Raw genomic sequence first — 19,430 nt, 5'->3', positions numbered from 1 at the left:
TATTAACACTGCCCTGCATCCAGCTCATATATGCTGTTATTAATGTAGCTGGTGGAATAGCTCTGCACATTTATACTGTATTAACACTGCCCTGCATCCAGCTCATATATGCTGTTATTAATGTAGCTGGTGGAATAGCTCTGCACATTTATACAGTATTAACACTGCCCTGCATCCAGTTCATATATGCTGTTATTAATGTAGCTGGTGGAATAGCTCTGCACATTTATACTGTATTAACACTGCCCTGCATCCAGTTCATATATGCTGTTATTAATGTAGCTGGTGGAATAGCTCTGCACATCTATACTGTACAATATGGCAGTGAAAACATGTACAGGTACAAAACAAGTTATAAACACAAATCACAAAAAGAAACACTTTTACAAGAGAGGGTTTCTCACCCTGCCACATGTGCTGTAGAAAACTAAAACTCACTTTGCAGATGACTGTAAAACATGACACTGTACTGTACTGTACAGGTAAACAGGACGGACGCCTCTGCTGTAAACATCCTCAACAGGTTTGACACTGTACTGTACTGTACAGGCAAACAGGACGGACGCCTCTGCTGTAAACATCCTCAACAGGTTTGACACTGTACTGTACTGTACAGGCAAACAGGACGGACGCCTCTGCTGTAAACACCCTCAACAGGTTTGACACTGTACTGTACTGTACAGGCAAACAGGACGGACGCCTCTGCTGTAAACACCCTCAACAGGTTTGACACTGTACTGTACTGTACAGGCAAACAGGACGGACGCCTCTGCTGTAAACACCCTCAACAGGTTTGACACTGTACTGTACTGTACAGGCAAACAGGACGGACGCCTCTGCTGTAAACACCCTCAACAGGGTTTTATATCCTGATAGATATTTTACGTAGTCCTAACAAAACACATTATTAGGGCTAGCATTTCATTTGTAATGTTCGTTATAAGCATGTGTGTTTTCCCCAGAGAACAGGTATGGCTGTGCTTTCCTCTTCATTAACACTAACCCAGGGAGACTCCCTAGGCTTCATCACAGTGAGGGCCACATGTTTTAATACAAGGAGATGTTTGAAGTGTTGTCAGCCGTCCCTCGCTTGGGGTGATGGTAGCTCATGGATCTTAGATAATAGCAGTGTAGAGAATTGATCTGATTAGCTGCTCTTTTCTGTATCCTTGCTGGTGGAACTGGCACTGGCAGCCTCTGGAAACTTGAAGGGATTTTATCCAGATCCCAAATGTGTGAATCCCAATTAATAAAGATAAGAACAATGGTAACACGCTATCGATTATTATTATTATTATTATTATTATTATTATTATTATTATTATTATATTATTATTATTATAAAATGCTCCAAACAGCCCACTTCTAGTTTCAATATGCTCTGGATTATTAACATACCTTTCCAGGTAATGTGTTACAACAACTACTGTACAACTGCATTCTACTAACCCTAATACTATAAGAAGCAGTTTGGGGAAAAAAATCATTATGACTATATTGTGTATTTCAGAACATTACTCATATTAGACCCTATGGCATATTGGACAGCTCGCTGTCACTACAATCCCAGATGACTGCTGAAAATAATGTGTGCGTGTGTGTGTGTGTGTGTGTGTGTGTGTGTGTGTGTGTGTGTGTGTGTGTGACTATGTGTGTGGGCCTTTGAGTTTGCCCATGTCTGTACTTGTGTGTGCGTGTGTGTCTGTGTCTCTGTGTTTCTGTGTTGGTGTGTGTCTGCGCTTGTGCCTGTGCCTCTGTGTGTGTCTGTGCCTCTGTGTGTCTGTGTGACTGTGCTTGAGTGTGTGTGTGTTGGTGTGCCTGTGCCTGTGTGTCTGTGTGACTGTGTGTGTGTGTGTGTGTGTGTGTGTGTGTGTGTGTGTGTGTGTGTGTGTGTGTGTGTGTGTCTGTGTCTGTGTGTCTGTGCTTGAGTGTGTGTGTGTTGATGTGGGCCTGTGTTTCTGTGTTGGTGTGTGACTGTGCCTGTGTGTCTGTGTGACTGTGCTTGAGTGTGTGCGTGTTGGTGTGCCTGTGCCTGTGTGTCTGTGTCTGTGTGTGTGTGTGTGTGTGTGTGTGTGTGTGTGTGTGTGTGTGTGTGTGTGCCTGTGCCTGTGCCTGTGTGTCTGTGTGTCTGTGCTTGAGTGTGTGTGTGTTGGTGGGCCTGTGCCTGTGTGTCTGTGTGCCTGTGCCTGTGTGTCTGCGTGACTGTGCTTGAGTGTGTGTGTGTTGGTGGGCCTGTGTTTCTGTGTTGGTGTGTGCCTGTGCCTGTATGTGTGTCTGCGTGACTGTGCTTGAGTGTGTGTGTGTTGTGTGTGCCTGTGCCTGTGTGTCTGTGTCTGTGTGTCTGTGCTTGAGTGTGTGTGTGTTGATGTGGGCCTGTGTTTCTGTGTTGGTGTGTGCCTGTGTCTGTGTCTGTGTGTCTGTGTGACTGTGCTTGAGTGTGTGTGTGTTGGTGTGCCTGTGCCTGTGTGTCTGTGTGACTCTGCTTGAGTGTGTGTGTGTGTGTGTTGGTGTGTGCCTGTGCCTGTGTCTGTGTCGAGTGACTGTGCTTGTGTGTGTGTGTGTCGATGTGGGCCTGTGTTTCTGTGTTGGTGTGTGCCTGTGTCTGTGTGTGTGTGTCTGCGTGACTGTGCTTGAGTGTGTGTGTGTTGGTGTGTGCCTGTGCCTGTGTGTCTGTGTGACTGTGCTTGAGTGTGTGTGTGTGTTGGTGTGTTCCTGTGCCTGTGTCTGTGTCGTGTGACTGTGCTTGAGTGTGTGTGTGTTGATGTGGGCCTGTGTTTCTGTGTTGGTGTGTGCCTGTGTCTGTGTATGTGTGTCTGAGTGTGTGTGAGTGTGTGTGTGTGTGTGTGTGTGTGTGTGGTGTGTGCCTGTGCCTGTGTGTCTGTGTGACTGCTTGAGTGTGTGTGTGTGTGTGTGTGCTGGTGTGTGCCTGTGCCTGTGCCTGTGTCTGTGTGACTGTGCTTGAGTGTGTGTGTGTTGATGTGGGCCTGTGTTTCTGTGTTGGTGTGTGACTGTGCCTTTGCCTGCGTGTCTGTGTGACTGTGCAGTGCGATGGTGTGCCTCGGTGTGCTTGTATGCATGTCTGATGATCAGCAAGTGAGCTTGAGGTGCTTTCGTCAGGAGCAGCATAGCAAAGACACTGACTCCAATGCAGTGGACAGACAAGGCCAGTACCTTCAATGACAGCTTCTTTATGACCTTGGTGACACTGCAGTATCTCACCTACAGGGATGGCCAGTCCCCATAGGGGAAACTAGTTAGGCCAGAGAATATTTAGCTGGAGGCTTCCTTACTGCTGCAGTCTGAGAAAAACAATTCAGGTGGTTCTGGTGGCTTATAGTCCAGACAGAAACTCCACTTCTCCCAAAACCAGAAACACAGGCATGAAAAGAGAGCTACAGAGGAGAAGGGGGGCAGCAGCAGCAGCAACAAGAACAACAATCTCCCCTGGGTCAGAAATAATTAAACACTGGGCTCGCTGCCATCCCTTAATGATGAAGGCATGACTCGATGACTCCTCTCGTGTCCAGGACAGACACGCGATCGCCAAGCCGTGGCAAAGGAACACGAGGGGGGGATTTGGAGTGTTATAAACAAAGGATGTTAAGAGTTCAATGTTTTAAACATTAAAACATGTTGCAAGTGTTCCATGTCCCAGTCGCTACAAAAACAAACTACAAGCAGTCCACAAATATGAAATTCTGGCAAATGATTGGTTAAAATCTCATCACATGACCAAAAATAGATCCAGGTATTGCCCCCGTGACGCTGCTTGTGGTCACTGTGCATTGTGGATTTGATAGGAATCCACGACATCACGCCGAACATCCTTCCTCTCTTCACACAAAGCAAAATGGAAGAAAAGCACAAAATGAATTAAAAAATATACTGCGAAATATTCCAAACACCAAAATCATCACAAAAGCTTTGCTTTCAGTGTTTTCTGGCAATGTAAATAAATACGACATTCACAAACTCAATGGACTCCTCCTAGAATTCTATGGCGCAGTGAGAAAGTTAGACACAAAGTTCTATGGCAAAAAAAAACAAAAAAACTTTAATAACTGCACTATAGACATTACTTTCTTGAATGATTCATAAAACAAACTGCAGACTGCAGACCTCGGCTCATAGTGGGAAACTAAAGGCCCCACAGGAAGATCTACAGTTCTTCCCACTGTTAGCCTCCTCTCCAGTCCATATTTACTATATAATATAATGCAGAGCACTACTGCAGCAAAGCAAGGATAACTCTTATGTATGCCATTTGAAATGTACTATTCCATACAACACACTGAAAATATGTAATTATCTTGGGGTAACCATTCAGTAAATGTGATTGCAACAACACTGTTTCGAAGAGTTATGGATTATCCAGATACTTATTGATGCCTGCTTACTGTCAAGAAAGCATTGAAATTTTGAAAAATGTGCCCGATTGCAAAGGCTTGCGATCCCCACAGCACAAGCACACCACAGTTATGTATCACCCACATAAAGCCTGTTGAAATAATCAAACTGCATATCTCAGCCCTGTGTGGTGCTTTTGCTGCAGAAATACCTCAATGCATTCAAAGCCCAGTAAAAGGTTAACAAGTGCCTCAGACCTTTTCTGACAGTACTGGCCTTATCTGTTAGCATGGTAATCACTGCAGCCCCTTATCAGAGTACAGGCCTATCTGCTTTGTTTTACAGGCCTCCCGAATACCATCCGTGGCTGTGGAACTCTCAGGGAGCTACAAGCGAGAGCTTAGCAAGCCTGTCTACATGACAAGCTCCCCTAATGAAAACAGAGGTTAGTACAAGCCTGTCTGCACTGCCTCCAGTGGATCACCAGCCACGTCCCGACGAAAAACATCAAGCTGCCTTTATTTAGAGACACATGTATTTATTTATGTGTTTTAAAAAGGACAAGGGTAATAGAGCTGGTCCCAGCTAGCGTCTCCAAAGACAAACACAGCCAATGGACCTCCACCTCCTTGCCATTCAATCCTGGGCCTAAGCACAGGGACACTACGAAGTAATTGTGTTCACCAGGTTTTCTGCACCATAAAAGGGTAATACTGTAGCTGATGAAACAGTGAAGCAAATCTTGCAATCCGCTCTGTAATATACTGAGCTCTCACATGTGCAGTTGTGAAATGCACATGTCGCAGCAAACATTAATCTCAATTTAAAACTTAACTTCCTAGGTCATTCTCTTCACCTCTTCACACCTTCTTTCCCGTAATTAACCAACCACATGTTTCTACTATTAAATGACATGCTTTACAGCCAGTAACTTGCTTTCACTCTGAATACACTGCTGAGGTGGAAATATAGGTCTTTGTGGATATTAACCCATTAGATCCCTTAGAAAAGTTGACCATGTTATTTTTGCACTGTACTTTCACAGTTTTACCATGCTTTTCGCATAGTTGTAATATGCATTTAACCATGTTTATTAAAACCCGTTATTGCATGACTTTTTCTAAATATTAAAATATTTATATATCCCTTTGTAAACGCGTCCTTTTATTAGTGCTCTATGCAGTAAAGGGTTCCTTTACCTTACCTTGCTATTCTATGCATTGCTTCCCTGTGCTTTACCATGCTTTCTCTATGCTTTTACTATGGTAAACCTTTATAACAGACACTGTAGCCACATTCCTAAAATTGAATCATTTCTACATCTTGTAGAAAAGAATGGGTGCTATTTGCCAGTTGCACGCCCCCAGGCTGAGATCTAAAGGCGTAAACACTCAACAACTTTACTTTCAACTATGGCTTTCAGGTTTAATTATCAATGAAGGTCAACAGTTTTATAGCCATAGTATATAAAGCTGATTGATTTAAACAGTCTTAAACCCACCAGCTTTCAAAATGAGGACCAGCCTCATTTTCACTTGCAAATCAAATTGACTCTGCATCTCTGCTGCATCCCTGCATTCAGCTGTTCAGACAACTGAAGGTTGTATCGGCCCTCGACACTCAGTCAAGGACAGAAGCACATGCCCTTTCACACTCAGCTATAATTTACAGCTAATTCTCTCCTGCCCTCAAAGGACTCGGGCCCACACATCAACGCTTCACAGACAGCTCTCTTGAGTGGTGGGACTGCATTGGGGCTGTCAATCACAGCTCCACTCTGACTCACCACTGTCGTCCAGCTGCCCCGTCCCTAAACCACACAGCCACACTCCTGAGAGAGCGAGAGGACCCCCAAGCCCCACTGCAGGGACTCCAACTGGTGGATTAGCCATGCAGAGGACAAAACATGGTTTATCCACAACCCTGCTACCTTGATTCAAGAATAACTGGCGTGGTGTCAACAGTATTAAAGGTGTCACAGCCACACTCACATATAACCAGCTTACTTTTCTTTCTATACAGGTGAAGAAGTGCTTTTGTCTGAAACGTCCTGAAATAATTTTTTTTTTTTTTTTTAATCATTTTAACATTTTGTGTACATGTAAAAAAAAAAAAAACACAGGCTTAATTAAACAGAAACTTTGTACACGTGCAGTAATTTATATATATATATATATATATATATATATATTATATATATATATATATATATATATATATATATATATAATATAGCCAAATATGAGGCTTATTACTGCCACCTACAGGACTGGATTGTACCTTAATCAATGATGTTATTATATAAAAAAAACAGCATTGATTAAGGTACAATCCAGTCATGTAGGTGGCAGAAATAAGCCCCATAATTGGATTACACAACTATATTAAGGATATTTACTTTTAGGCCCTGTCCACACTACATAACCGATCTCGAGAACCATACTCAAAAACATTTTAATTAATCCAGCTCAAAGCGTCCACACTCAGGTACCATTTCACGTTTAGTCGGGCGGAATGCGTACACTCTATTGCTATTCAAATCGTCTGGTTACAGTTCCTAGTAGCACAATGAACAGTGGAAATGAGTACAATAGCATCCCACCACACACTGCATTTTACTTTAAAATAATGTATTATGGCCCATATTAAAATCTGCTTTCCAAACTTGTGTACTGTGGTAACCAGGCCTACGTTCTATAGTGTGCAAGAAGAGGGAGGAGTACATTTTAAAACAAATGATTAAGTGCTGGTTGGATTAAAAACCTGAACTATTGGATGTCACCAAGGACCAGAGATGAGAGCCCCTGTCTGAAGCAATGACTAACAGCACACCTGGAAAGATGAGAGTGTCTGTCTGAAGCAATGACTAACAGCAAGCCTCGAAAGATGACAGTCCCTGTCTGAAGCAATGACTAACAGCACACCTGGAAAGATGAGAGTCCCTATCTGAAGCAATGACTAACAGCACACCTGGAAAGATGAGAGTCCCTGTCTGAAGTAATGACTAACAGCACACCTGGAAAGATGAGAGTCCCTGTCTGAAGTAATGACTAACAGCACACCTGGAAAGATGAGAGTCCCTGTCTGAAGCAATGACTAACAGCACACCTGGAAAGATGAGAGTCCCTGTCTGAAGCAATGACTAACAGCACACCTGGAAAGATGAGAGTCCCTGTCTGAAGCAATGACTAACAGCACACCTGGAAAGATGAGAGTCCCTGTCTGAAGCAATGACTAACAGCACACCTGGAAAGATGAGAGTCCCTGTCTGAAGCAATGACTAACAGCACACCTGGAAAGTCTCACTCCTCTTGGGGCTGTAAACCTCACTCTTAAAGAAAGCAACCTTTGGCTTCTCTGCCACTAGTTTAACAGGGATGTCCTGATAGTTTTTTTAAGCATAAAAATTGATACCTAGTACAGAGTATACACTGATGGCAAGTCAACTGGAAGTTGTTTTGCTAAGCAGAAACAGGGGATTCTCATGAAGAAGATCAGTCTGCACCACACCCATCTGACTAGAAACAGCTGCTGGGCAAAAAAAAAACCCAAAAAACATTTACACACGAATGTACAGATTTTCAAGAATCTTCGTGTAAAAGACACAGACACGGCGATGCTGTTGCTGCTAGTGGAGTGCAGAAAAATATTAAAACACACGTAGATGAAGCAGCAAATCTAGATGAGTGCTTAAAATCCTGTCTCGTCGTAAAATTTAAGACCATTTGAGTGCCAATGAATAAATACTTTTAAAATGTATACATATTGGTACACGATACATTTATAAATACAAAATATGCCTTAAAAAACTGATTATAACTAATTTGCCATAAACAAGGAAGCTGAAAATGCCTTAAAATGACAAACATTAAGAAATATTACACTATGAGAGAGGGATTTGTTTCAAGATATCCTAAAAAAGGGATGACATTATAAAAAATGATATAAAAAAAAAAGTGATACGAAAAAATTATACAAAAAGGTCTAAGTCAAACAATGCAAGATAGGGGCTGAAATACCCCTCACATGTGTTCTGTAACAGACGGTACTACTACTAATGATGCACCTGGTCATTGGAATCTCCACAGTATTCTGAAACCATCCCCATACTTCCCAGACCCTGCATACTCACCTACAGGACATGGCCATGCTACATTAATAGCCTTGGATTAGAACAGATATCCCGGGTCCTTTAATTGACTCTGTACTTATTACTTATCTTACAATAATATGTTCTGTGTGCTTCTCTGTTTTGTTCTGTGTAGATTAATTACCATGATCTATTCCAGAAAAATATTTCAGGCAGAAACAGTATAAAAGTAGGCTTTTTAATTTTTTTTTTCTATCCCTGGTATTGTTGTTTCTGCACAAGAAACAAAGTGGCAAAAGACACATTTTCATGAAGTAATATCATTACTGTGGTTTACTTCTGCTTTTTTTTTTTTTTTTTTTTTTTTTTAGATGTACGCAAGTGAAAACTCACATTTAACTTAAATAAACTCTCATTCAAAATGTTTTAGAAAAGAGGGCATTGCACAAAGAAAAAAAACACCTCACCGTTTTGGTTTATTACAATCCTCGTAACAGAAAATACTAGGATCACAACAAAACAAAATTCTGATCGCTATACTTAACATGTACCTTGCAAGCTGGGCTGTGTTTGAAAAGCGTGAAGCACGCCTACATCTGTATCCCGATTCTGACTCGTTCACCAAATCAGAAGCTGCACTTTGTTGATCCTGTTTTTTTAATGTTAATCCCCACTGTCCCACACATCACTTGCCATTTTAGAAAATGCCACACAAATTCTGGCAATGTGGTAAATCAATTAATTATTTTGAATATTTATCAAATATGTAATTGATGGCAAACTGAGGTGAAAGTGAAATAGGCTGAGATGTGTAACTCATGCCAAAATGAATCTGATCAGAATGAAAGATCGGCCAATCAGCATGCAGTGATTATGCTGACATTAATGGTGGCCAACAGCAGCTGACAGAAACAGAAGCAGTGTGAGGAAACTAAATGCAAGCAGCACTGTGCTGAATGAAAGCGCATTTGAGAAATGTTGGCGAATCACACTGATAAAACATATTTTGTTGTAGAAATGTTGGCTACCTGTTGCACTGGTATTAGTATATTACTCATTATATGTACAGCACTAAGATATTTGTGGCAATAAAAGGCTTGCAGATATTTATGGCTTTATAGTATATAAAGTCATATTTGCTATCCAACCTCGCCTCACTTATTATTTTGACTGACTCATATATTAAATATATACTGCAGACTCAGCTCACTGTGTAAAATTAAATGCCCCTCAGAAAGACTATTGTTACCGACAAGCTTCGGGCACTATAGCCTCCTGCTGGTAACACTAGTCTTCCCTTGAAGCAACAAATTTCCACTATGGCCCTCCTCTCTAGTCCTCCTCTTTCTATATATATATATATATACAACAAGCAGGTTCAAAGGCAGGTGGAAGCTGAAACTGAATGCAGGGGCTGTTCTGTGGTAAAGTAGCACAGCGGTGCACAGAAGGCTAAATGAGACTAAGGCCTCAATTAAATTGCACTGCATTAAAATTACTAACAAAATAAATTGGAAGAAACGTTTTACTTGTTTTCCAGGAAATTTCACCAATAGCATTGTCATTTGGGTGTCATGGTTCCTGCCAAAAGCTGTCACCTTAAAGGATGCTATGTGTAATTGCAGGTGCCTGCTTCTGCTATTGCCTATGCATGACACACTGTGTCCGATGGCATCTGATCTAACGTCAACTCACGATGCAGAAATCCGAATGCCTCCAGTTACAGTCTCACCTTATACCACACATTGATTTTTACAATATTTCCATATGTGAAATATTTGATTAAATATTCATGCCTGTCCTCCAAAGCCGAGATTTGTAAATATTTTAAATGTATTACATCCATAACTTTAAGCACGCGATCACATGATTTATAGCCATACTAAAAATACGCTAATAAGCTTAGACAATCGTTTTAAAGTGCAACTTAAGTTTCGTGCCATAGAACCATTAATTTGTGACCTGAAAAACCATCCAAAGCAATTGAGAGCATTCATTACAAAGCATGCAATGACACAGCTTGACCTTACACACACGTTACCTGCGATTACTTACACCAGGACTTGAGCACACATAAAGGGGCTGCGTTGGTTAGGGGTGCTCATAGTTTACCCTACGCTTTCACATACAGACCCCGGGTGGCACTAATATTGGACTCCCCGGTGTTACCTTGAGCTCACTGGGATCTGTGAACTCACCCCTCAGAGGGTAAACTTAAGCCAAGTGTTAAACTTTCATCATTTTGCCTAACTGTTGTCAGAGATATGCAAGTCAAACCTGGATATCCTTTTGAAGGGTATGTAACACTTAAATTACAGTAACATTTATTACACCATTCTGTACAGCCAGCCATGCAGGTCGATTTCTTTAGTGGATAAAGGCATTTTTAGGCACAGTGTTTTAGGTCCATCAAAATATACAACATCAGTTTAATCAGTAAACATCCATAATGTCAAACACACTGAATGATTAGTTAGAAGGTAAAAGAAACATCGACAAAGACTTTGGCTACTGACGAAGGCAAGTTTTACTAAACTAGCAAACACCAATGTCAGCAAACACTGTATTAAGATTGGCTTATTTTATGGGTGCAATGTTTGTTACGGAGCGTTGAAAATGTCTCCATTGAAAAAGAACCAAGCACCAAACAAACAAACAAACAAACAAACAAACAAATAAATAAATAAATAGCATACATTCTGAACTTCTATAATCTGGATTTTTCTGAATGCAATGTTTGTTACTATGCACTGTGCTGGAAGGTCTCCATAGAAACAGTACTAACGAGTGAATAAATAAATAAATAAACAAACAAACAAACAAACAAACAAACAAACAAACAAATAAATAAATAAATAGCATGCAGTCTGATATATTGTGCATTCTACATGTTTAGCACACTGAACGTGATATATTGTAAACAGGTTGTGCTTCACAAGGCTATACTCATCAGGCACACTAAGACATGCCAATCTTATTTCGGGCTGTCTTGTTTTAGCCCTCAGAAGGGTACAGTGGTTTCTGATATTATCCAGGTTAATACAGAGCAAATTTCTTTATATCCTGCACCCTGACAGTGTCCCAGAATTACAAGACCTACAAATATCAACATCACTATGAACCGAGTGTTTTACTGTTTCATTTAATGCATACCTGGATTTTCTTATGAAGCACACACTGCATGTATTTGTTTCTAGCATGAGAGAAAGACTAATTCAAGCTTGGAGACCAGCTCTCCACTTGCCCACATAGTGCGTGCAATGCATTCAGAAGCAGTGCTGCCAGTCTCACCATTTAACCCGTAACCCCCAATCCCTAATCCATGCCCATCCACTGCTTGGCACCAAGGTAGTGATTGGCTTTGCATTAGTACCAGCTGGGGTAGGTGTTTTCATACCAGGGCACCTGAATGCCCTGCCACTACAACACATAGAAAAATGGAAAAATGGAAAATACGGCTTATTGCCAAATTGAATGGAACAGTCTACAAAATGGCTGGCAATCCACTGCACTGTACCTAAACAATAAAAAGACATCTTTTTTTATTTTGTTGTTGCTGTTTTTTATATTCTAAATCATATCAGAGGCACAATAAGAGAACTGTTTTTGTTACAGTAGGGTACGATGACATGCATTTTCTATAGATGCATACTTTTCAGAGAACTACCCTATCATTCATATATTGATAGATATATATATATAATATATATATAATATATATCTATATATATATATCTATATATATAGAATATGCACATGATCCATAATTCAAGGGATCCATAATGTACAGTTGAATCACTTCAACAGAATGGCATGCTATAGTGTATTCATGTTTGCATATTGTATAGGACTGTGTGAGAATGTTTTCTGATACAAAGCAATATTTTCTCTGCAAGCTTCTCAACCTGCTTTTCAGCAATTCCCATTACTGGCTAATTAAAAAGACTTTCATAGTAGATATCTGGAGCGGTGTTCAAAGCTCCCGAGTCTCTTTGTATGTTAGCTCCAGCTGGCTGTGTTCGACTACAGGGGCTATATTTCACATGAAATACGATTAACCATAAAACATATAGATGACCTCTGCGCTGTGCATGGGACCCAGGCTTTTGATAATGTGGGTCTGGTATTAACAACACATCACCCCTGTGCACTGTGGTTTAGTGACGAGTTGTTTAAAGAGGGTGTCTAGTGTGTTGGAGGCAGGGTCCGCGAAAACTCCCATGAAATACTAAATGATTGTAAATAACATTGCACTGCCAGCCTGATGAAGATGTCTTGTATCGCCTACCCCGTGTGCAGCATGCCTGCTGTATTTACAATGTGAAGGACAGAAGCTTGTCTTGTGTTCCTAAACCATTGCTCGATTCCCACTCTGTATACCTCTCTCGCTCTGTCTGTGTATCCCTGTATCTCTCTCTCTCGCTGTCTGTGTATCCCTGTATCTCTCTCTCTCTCTCGCTCTGTCTGTGTATCCCTGTATCTCTCTCTCTCGCTCTGTCTGTGTATCCCTGTATCTCCCTCTCTCTCTGTATCCCTGTATCTCTCTCTCTGTCTGTGTATCCGTGTATCTCTCTCTATCTCTCTCTCTCTCTGTCTGTGTATCCCTGTATCTCTCTCTCTCTTGCTCTGTCTGTGTATCCCTGTATCTCTCCCTCTCTGTCTGTGTATCCCTGTATCTCTCTCTCTGTCTGTGTATCCCTGTATCTCTCTCTCGCTCTGTCTGTATATCCCTGTATCTCTCTCTCTGTCTGTCTGTGTACCCCTGTATCTCTCTCTCTCTCTGTCTGTGTGTATCCCTGTATCTCTATCTCTCTTTCTCTCTGTCTGTGTATCCCTGTATCTCTCTCTCTATCTGTGTATTCCTGTATCTCTCTTTCTCTCTCTGTCTGTCTGTGTATCCCTGCATCTCTCCCTCTGTCTATCTCTGTGTATCTCTCTCTCTTCCTGTCTGTGTATCCCTGCATCTCTCTCTCTCTCTCTCTCTGTGTATCCCTGTATCTCTCTCTTTCTCTCTCTGTCTGTGTATCCCTGCATCTCTCTCTCTCTGTGTATCCCTGTATCTCTCTCTCTCTCTCTGTGTATCTCTGTGTATCTCCTCTCTTTCTCTCTCTGTCTGTGTCTCCCTGTATCTCTCTCTCTCTCTCTCTCTCTCTCTCTCTCTCTCTCTCTCTCTGTGTGTATCCCTGTATCTCTCTCTCTCTTTCTCTCTCTCTCTGTGTATCCCTCTCTCTCTCTCTCTCTCTCTGTGTCTCCCTGTCTCTCTCTCTCTCTTTCTCTCTCTGTCTGTGTATCCCTGCATCTCTCCCTCTGTCTATCTCTGTGTCTCTCTCACTCTCTCTCTCTCTCCACATCTGTCATAGAGAGATCTCTCTCTCTCTCGACAACATATCCCGTCCTATCATAGAGAGTCTAAAGATAGAGACAGACACATCTCTCTCCTAGAGAAAGAGAGCCCATCTAGGGACTAGAGAAGAAGAGATCTCTGACACATAGATCTCTAGAGAGCGAGAGAGAAAGAGAGAGAAGCTCTCTCTCTCTCTCTCTCTCTCTCTCTCTCTGTCTGTGTATCTCTCTCTCTCTCTCTCTCTCTCTCTCTCTCTCTCTCTCTCTCTCTCTCTATCCCTCCTCTCTCTCCTCTCTCTCTCTCTCTCTCTCTCTCTCTCTCTCTCTCTCTCTCTCTCCTGCTACAACACATGACTCTGATAAACACAGCTGATAAGAATCAACCCATTCTGCGGTAACTGTGTTTTTTATTATAAGAAAATGGGTATTTTTTATTATCCTGTGGTTACATTCAGGTCCCTGATAAACTCAGACCTTTATAATCCAGCAGGATAGGGTCCTTAACCACAATCCTGGCTGCCATATGGAGAGCTGATGCCTAAGAGCTCAGTATGTGAAAGACACGGCATGCACATGTATTATACAGCAGTATGAGCTCACCTTTGGCACATTCAAATCTATCTATCCAGATGTACATAATGCCTTAAACCTCTCTTGGATGACAACTCACTGGTAGTGCTCAAAGGCAGGCTGGTTACACACACACACACACAGACACACACACACACAGACACACACACACACACACACACACACTCTCACACAACACACAACACACAACACACACAGAGGAAGGTATTCTTCAATCAGAATCTCTACAGAGTGCAGGAGTCATCAGCACCTCAACATTAAACTGTGTACTGGGGGTTGTGATTTAACCCCTCCTGACAATCTGCAATCTATGGTCTAAATCTGACACACTATATAAACTGCATTGTATACTGTAGCTTACTATATCCCTATACTGTAAATCTGAATACACTATATAAACAGCTTCGTGTAGCCTACTATATCCACATACTTAAAGGTACATAATACTACATAAAGTCTACTATAACCACACACATATATATATATATATATATATATATATATATATATATATATCGGATATATATATATATATATATTATATATATATATATAGATATATCATCTATCAGATGGTTTCATAGATAGTCTACCAAAGTCATAAAGCACAACTTGATCCATCACTCGTCTCATAAAATCTTAGTAGTTGTAGCTAAAACAACTACAACAACTACAAATAATAATAATAATAATAATAATAATAATAATAATAATAATAATAATAATAATAATAATAATAATAATCTGACAGCTACAGCACATACACGCACACGCACACAGTTGTCTGTCCGCTGCAGGCAGGGCTGCTCCGAGCTCCCCGCGGTAACCCACCTTTGTGCATGCCTGTGAACCTGTCCTTTAGTACGGTCAGCTCGTAGATCTTGCCGAATTCCTCGAACAGAGGCTTGAGGTCCTTCTCGTCCAGGTTGCGGGGGATCTGTCCGATGAAAAGCTTGATGGCATCGTGGTCCTTCATCGGGATGGTAGAGGGATTCCCGGGACTGTGGCTTAATCCATTCATGTGCCCGTTGGTGCTAGCGCTGCTGGGGCTGCTGCTGAGGCTCGGGTTGTCAGCCTGTCCGTTCGTCAACGTTGCCATTTTACCCAAGAGTAGAAGTTGTTATAGATGGAAATATGGTATAGCAATCGCGTGTATATTTATAACTGTATTATATGTACATATATATAACTATATACTGTTTATAAAGAGTATGCGTGTGTGAGAGAGAGAGAAACAGAGATAGACGCGTGTGAGAATGTAAGGAGACAGAAAAGGAGAGCGCAGAGAGGTTTGAATATGTCGCTATTTACACCACGGTTCCCTTCGCTCCTATCTGGGTATGTTTTGCATTGAAGAGGCTGGAAGGGTGTCCTTTCGGTTTAAACAGGCTGGGGCGGTTCACATCGCACACAGACCGGGGGAGGCAGCGGGGAGATGACTGGAAAGAGAGAGCGCTCTTCATCCCTCTCTGCAGGCGAGTCCTGGAATGGTACGTTCCACTCAGCACTGGGACTATAAAAAGCAGAAAAAGCCGTTCCTTTGTGCTTTGGATCTGTTCCTTCTTTATGCTGGCTGTTAGGAGCAGTGTTATGTAGTAACGTTAGTGGACGATTGTAATACATTATAAATAATCCAGTTTAATCAGTAGCGATTGGGATTTTAAACAACAGTATTGTACAAAGAATTATTATTATTATTATTATTATTATTATTATTATTATTATTATTATTATTATTATTATTATTATCACCACATTTCATTTTGGTTTAAAATAGTCTGCAGGCGTTCTTGTTTAAAGCATTGAACACACACACACACACACACACACACACACACACACACACACACACACACACTCGTGGCTATTTTCCCCCAGTAAATATACAGTCTGGAGACTTTTTCCAGAGCGATGAGATGATGTTGTATTGCTCTCGCTTGATGGGAGAACATTTAGATGTGTATTAAATATGATCTCCTTCATAGGCGCAGGCAGCATGTAGGCGAGTCGAACTGAATCGCCGAGCCAGGGAAAACAATGACCAGGAATGTGATCGCTTCCAAGCGCTCCTCTTTCCACTTTCTGGATTAGAAAAAAAGAAAGAACGAAAGAATACAGTCAAGAAAAAATATGAATCAGTATATGGTATGTAGTCGGTTCAATTGTACTCGCCCAAAGAAAGAGTTTGCAGGATTTCAACTCCGGTGCTGTGCTTCGGATCTGGGGAGGATCTTAATAAATCAATTTCTATAACTGTGTCAGTCACACTGAGCACGAAGACTTACAGCGCTCGCCATAATAATAATAATAATAAATACATGCGTACATAAGCAAATGAATACAATGTGTTTATAAATAGCTTTACACATAACGTGTTTGCGTAATTTCGAAAGGAACAACTTTCTTTCTTAAAATTCATTCTGGAATGTTATTATTATTATATTTATTATTATATTATTATTATTATTATTATTATTATTATTATTATTATTATTATTACGCAGTGAATGTGTAACAATTGCCGATCCCATTTCAGATAACAAACCCCGTTTGATCTGGTGTAAGGGCGGTACTCGTATTGTACAAGCGGCTCTTTGTTCACGCAGACAATTTGATTTGCAGCAGATGAGGACCGTACTGTGCATCGGGGAACAGAACAACATCGTCGCGGTTAGATAACGACCCATACAGTTACACCGGAAAATAGCAGTTTCATTTGAAAATATGATCAGTGTCTGCTTGACGGAACCAGCCATATTGCTAATGTGAGGGCAATGCCAAGTTAAATTCCTTTTTAATTTCACGTAAACCGTAAACCATGGCTGTAAATCGCATAAACGGATTGCTTCTGTGCTCGAATGCTTTAATACACAGCTGAAAAGAAACAGGCACACACACACACACGCCTTTCATAGTGGACCACCATCACAAAGCGCTCTACAGAGGTAGGCTGTGAACATGTTTGTTTGTTTGTTTTTGTTGATACACAACTAATGGAGAGATATTGACAATCATCTTTCAGACCTGATCAGTAATGTTATGTTTGTAATTGAATACAAGACACTGACGGTAGATTTGCAGCCACTTACAGAGACAGCCCCTTCTCCGTGTGCTGAAATGATGTGTACAGTGTTATTAGAAAGCTGGACGGGAAGGTGGTTTGCTGTTTGTAAGTATAGCTATACCCTGGTACCGGTACTCAGACCCGCAGTGCCATATGTACAGTTCGTGTGCTGCTGCAGGACCAACATTGACCTTCGGCGTATGAAATGCGCCTGAGCATATCCAACACATGAACAAGCGGAGAGAGCAGTTCCACAAGCAGGAAATCAGTTCAAAGGCTCTTACACGACACCTTATGACCTCGCCAGAAAACTGTCCATAAATAACACCGTGTAACAATTTTTTTTTTTTTTTTTGTATTTACAGTATAATCGTAAATCTCGAAAACCTACTCACTTCTAAATCTTTTGTAGTCATCTTTGTATTACTTTAGTATAAATACATGTTAATTTGGATTCATATGTTGTTTTTTTCTGACTTTATGTGAACGAAAAGACACACATTTGCCCGTTTTCCCATTGGAAATAGTGATATTTTGAAATATCACTGTCCTGGTCACAAAAGCAAAGTTTGTGAAGAATAATAGCCATTTTCTATACTTTTGAGGCATAAGCAATTAGGAAATAACACTTACTACCCAGGAACAAAAATTGTGTTATATAGTGTAATGAAACTATACCAGTATATAAACCCTAGATCACTGATACGTGCAGAACCAATGCAATACGTCATACCCGAAATTGATGTGTGTGTGTGTGTGTGTGTGTGTGTGTGTGTGTGTGTGTGTGTGTGTGTGTGTGTGTGTGTATGTGTGTGCGTGTGCGTGTGCGTGTGTTTTGTGGATAGTTAGACCTCGTGTACATGGCTACCACTAAAAGAGTGTTCCCAAGGACGTTAGAAATCACACAGCAACGTCAGAAGCATGTACAGCAGTTTCAAATCCTTCACTGTTATAATTATGAACCCAAAGTGTTCTATTTTTAGCCCAATGTACACAACCCTATCTTATAATTGGTTGAGTAAATATTATACTATATATGTTGTTTGTGTATTACAGTCCTGAATACAAACAGGGTCAGATACTTTCCATTGTGAACCCCGACAAAGTTTCTGGTTCCTAAATTAACAAGTGTTCCAGAGAAGGTCCAACATAGAACACCAACGGGAACTCTTTTCTGGAGCGCCAGAATCGTTTCGTTTTCGCCTAGAGCGCTCTGTTGTAATGTGACTATACCAGTATTACGTTTCAGCCACAGTTAAGGGCTGTCATCAGGCGCAATGTCCTCTTTGAGAGTAAGGAATCAATATGGGAGGGTGGGAAAGGGAGCGCTATTCTTTTGCGCAAACTCATTTGTCAGTGTAATCATTGGACGTATTTCAGCGGTAACGGGACCTTTAGTGTGTAATGTTTAAGTAGCCAAGTTTTTCCCCTAGCTAAACAGAACATGCCGGTTCACATAGAATGCTTTCATTTATTGCCTGAGCTCAGTCAGAACGAGTTTCCCCCCGTGGCTTGTAAAATACGTAATGCAATGTAACCTTAACCTTGGTATTAATAACCTGTGGGGTGCATTTTACCTAATGGTTAGTAAATGACATCCATAGGCATGTATGGATGAAGAAGAGCACATGGCTTCTGCGAGCTGGCAGCTCAGAATACTCCCTGGAGATATGATGATCACCGTTATTCATCTCCACGCTAGCAGGGTGTGTGTGTGAGGCGCTGTTAGTTAGGACGTGCACCCGAGTTCCCATCTGTGCAAGTTAAAGATCACGATGCACTCTCTAGTGCCTTAGTGTATTTCATTATAGACTGCATCGCCGCTATTGTAAGCGACTGTGTATTATTGGAGGGATGTATGTATATATGTATGTATGTATGTATGTATGTATGTATGTATGTATATATGTATGTATGTATGTATGGTAAGCACCGTCGTGCTGAAGCAATTGCTGATTAGTGTATGTAGGTCGAGAAATGCGCCTGATAAACTGC

General features: G+C 41.1%; 1 protein-coding gene across 4 annotated transcripts in view; it reads right to left on the bottom strand.

Annotated features, from left to right (window-relative positions):
* Nucleotides 1–15,785, bottom strand: part of LOC121306952 (CUGBP Elav-like family member 4) — a 257,276-nt gene extending 241,491 nt beyond the window's left edge. Inside the window, exon 1 of one of the 4 annotated variants that reach the window (XM_041239007.1) lies at nt 15,203–15,785. In XM_041239007.1, the coding sequence (XP_041094941.1) occupies nt 15,203–15,470 (268 nt within the window). In that variant the 5' untranslated portion in view covers nt 15,471–15,785. The remainder of the gene's footprint in view (nt 1–15,202) is intronic. The other 3 variants (XM_041238979.1, XM_041238996.1, XM_041238987.1) reach the window with 3 other exon arrangements.
* Between the last annotated feature and the right edge of the window lie 3,645 nt (nt 15,786–19,430).

This window comes from Polyodon spathula, chromosome 2 (genome assembly GCF_017654505.1).
Source record: "Polyodon spathula isolate WHYD16114869_AA chromosome 2, ASM1765450v1, whole genome shotgun sequence".
Taxonomy (NCBI): domain Eukaryota; kingdom Metazoa; phylum Chordata; class Actinopteri; order Acipenseriformes; family Polyodontidae; genus Polyodon; species Polyodon spathula.
The sequence above is the reverse complement of the archived record's forward strand: the minus strand, read 5'-3'. Positions and strand labels throughout refer to the sequence as shown.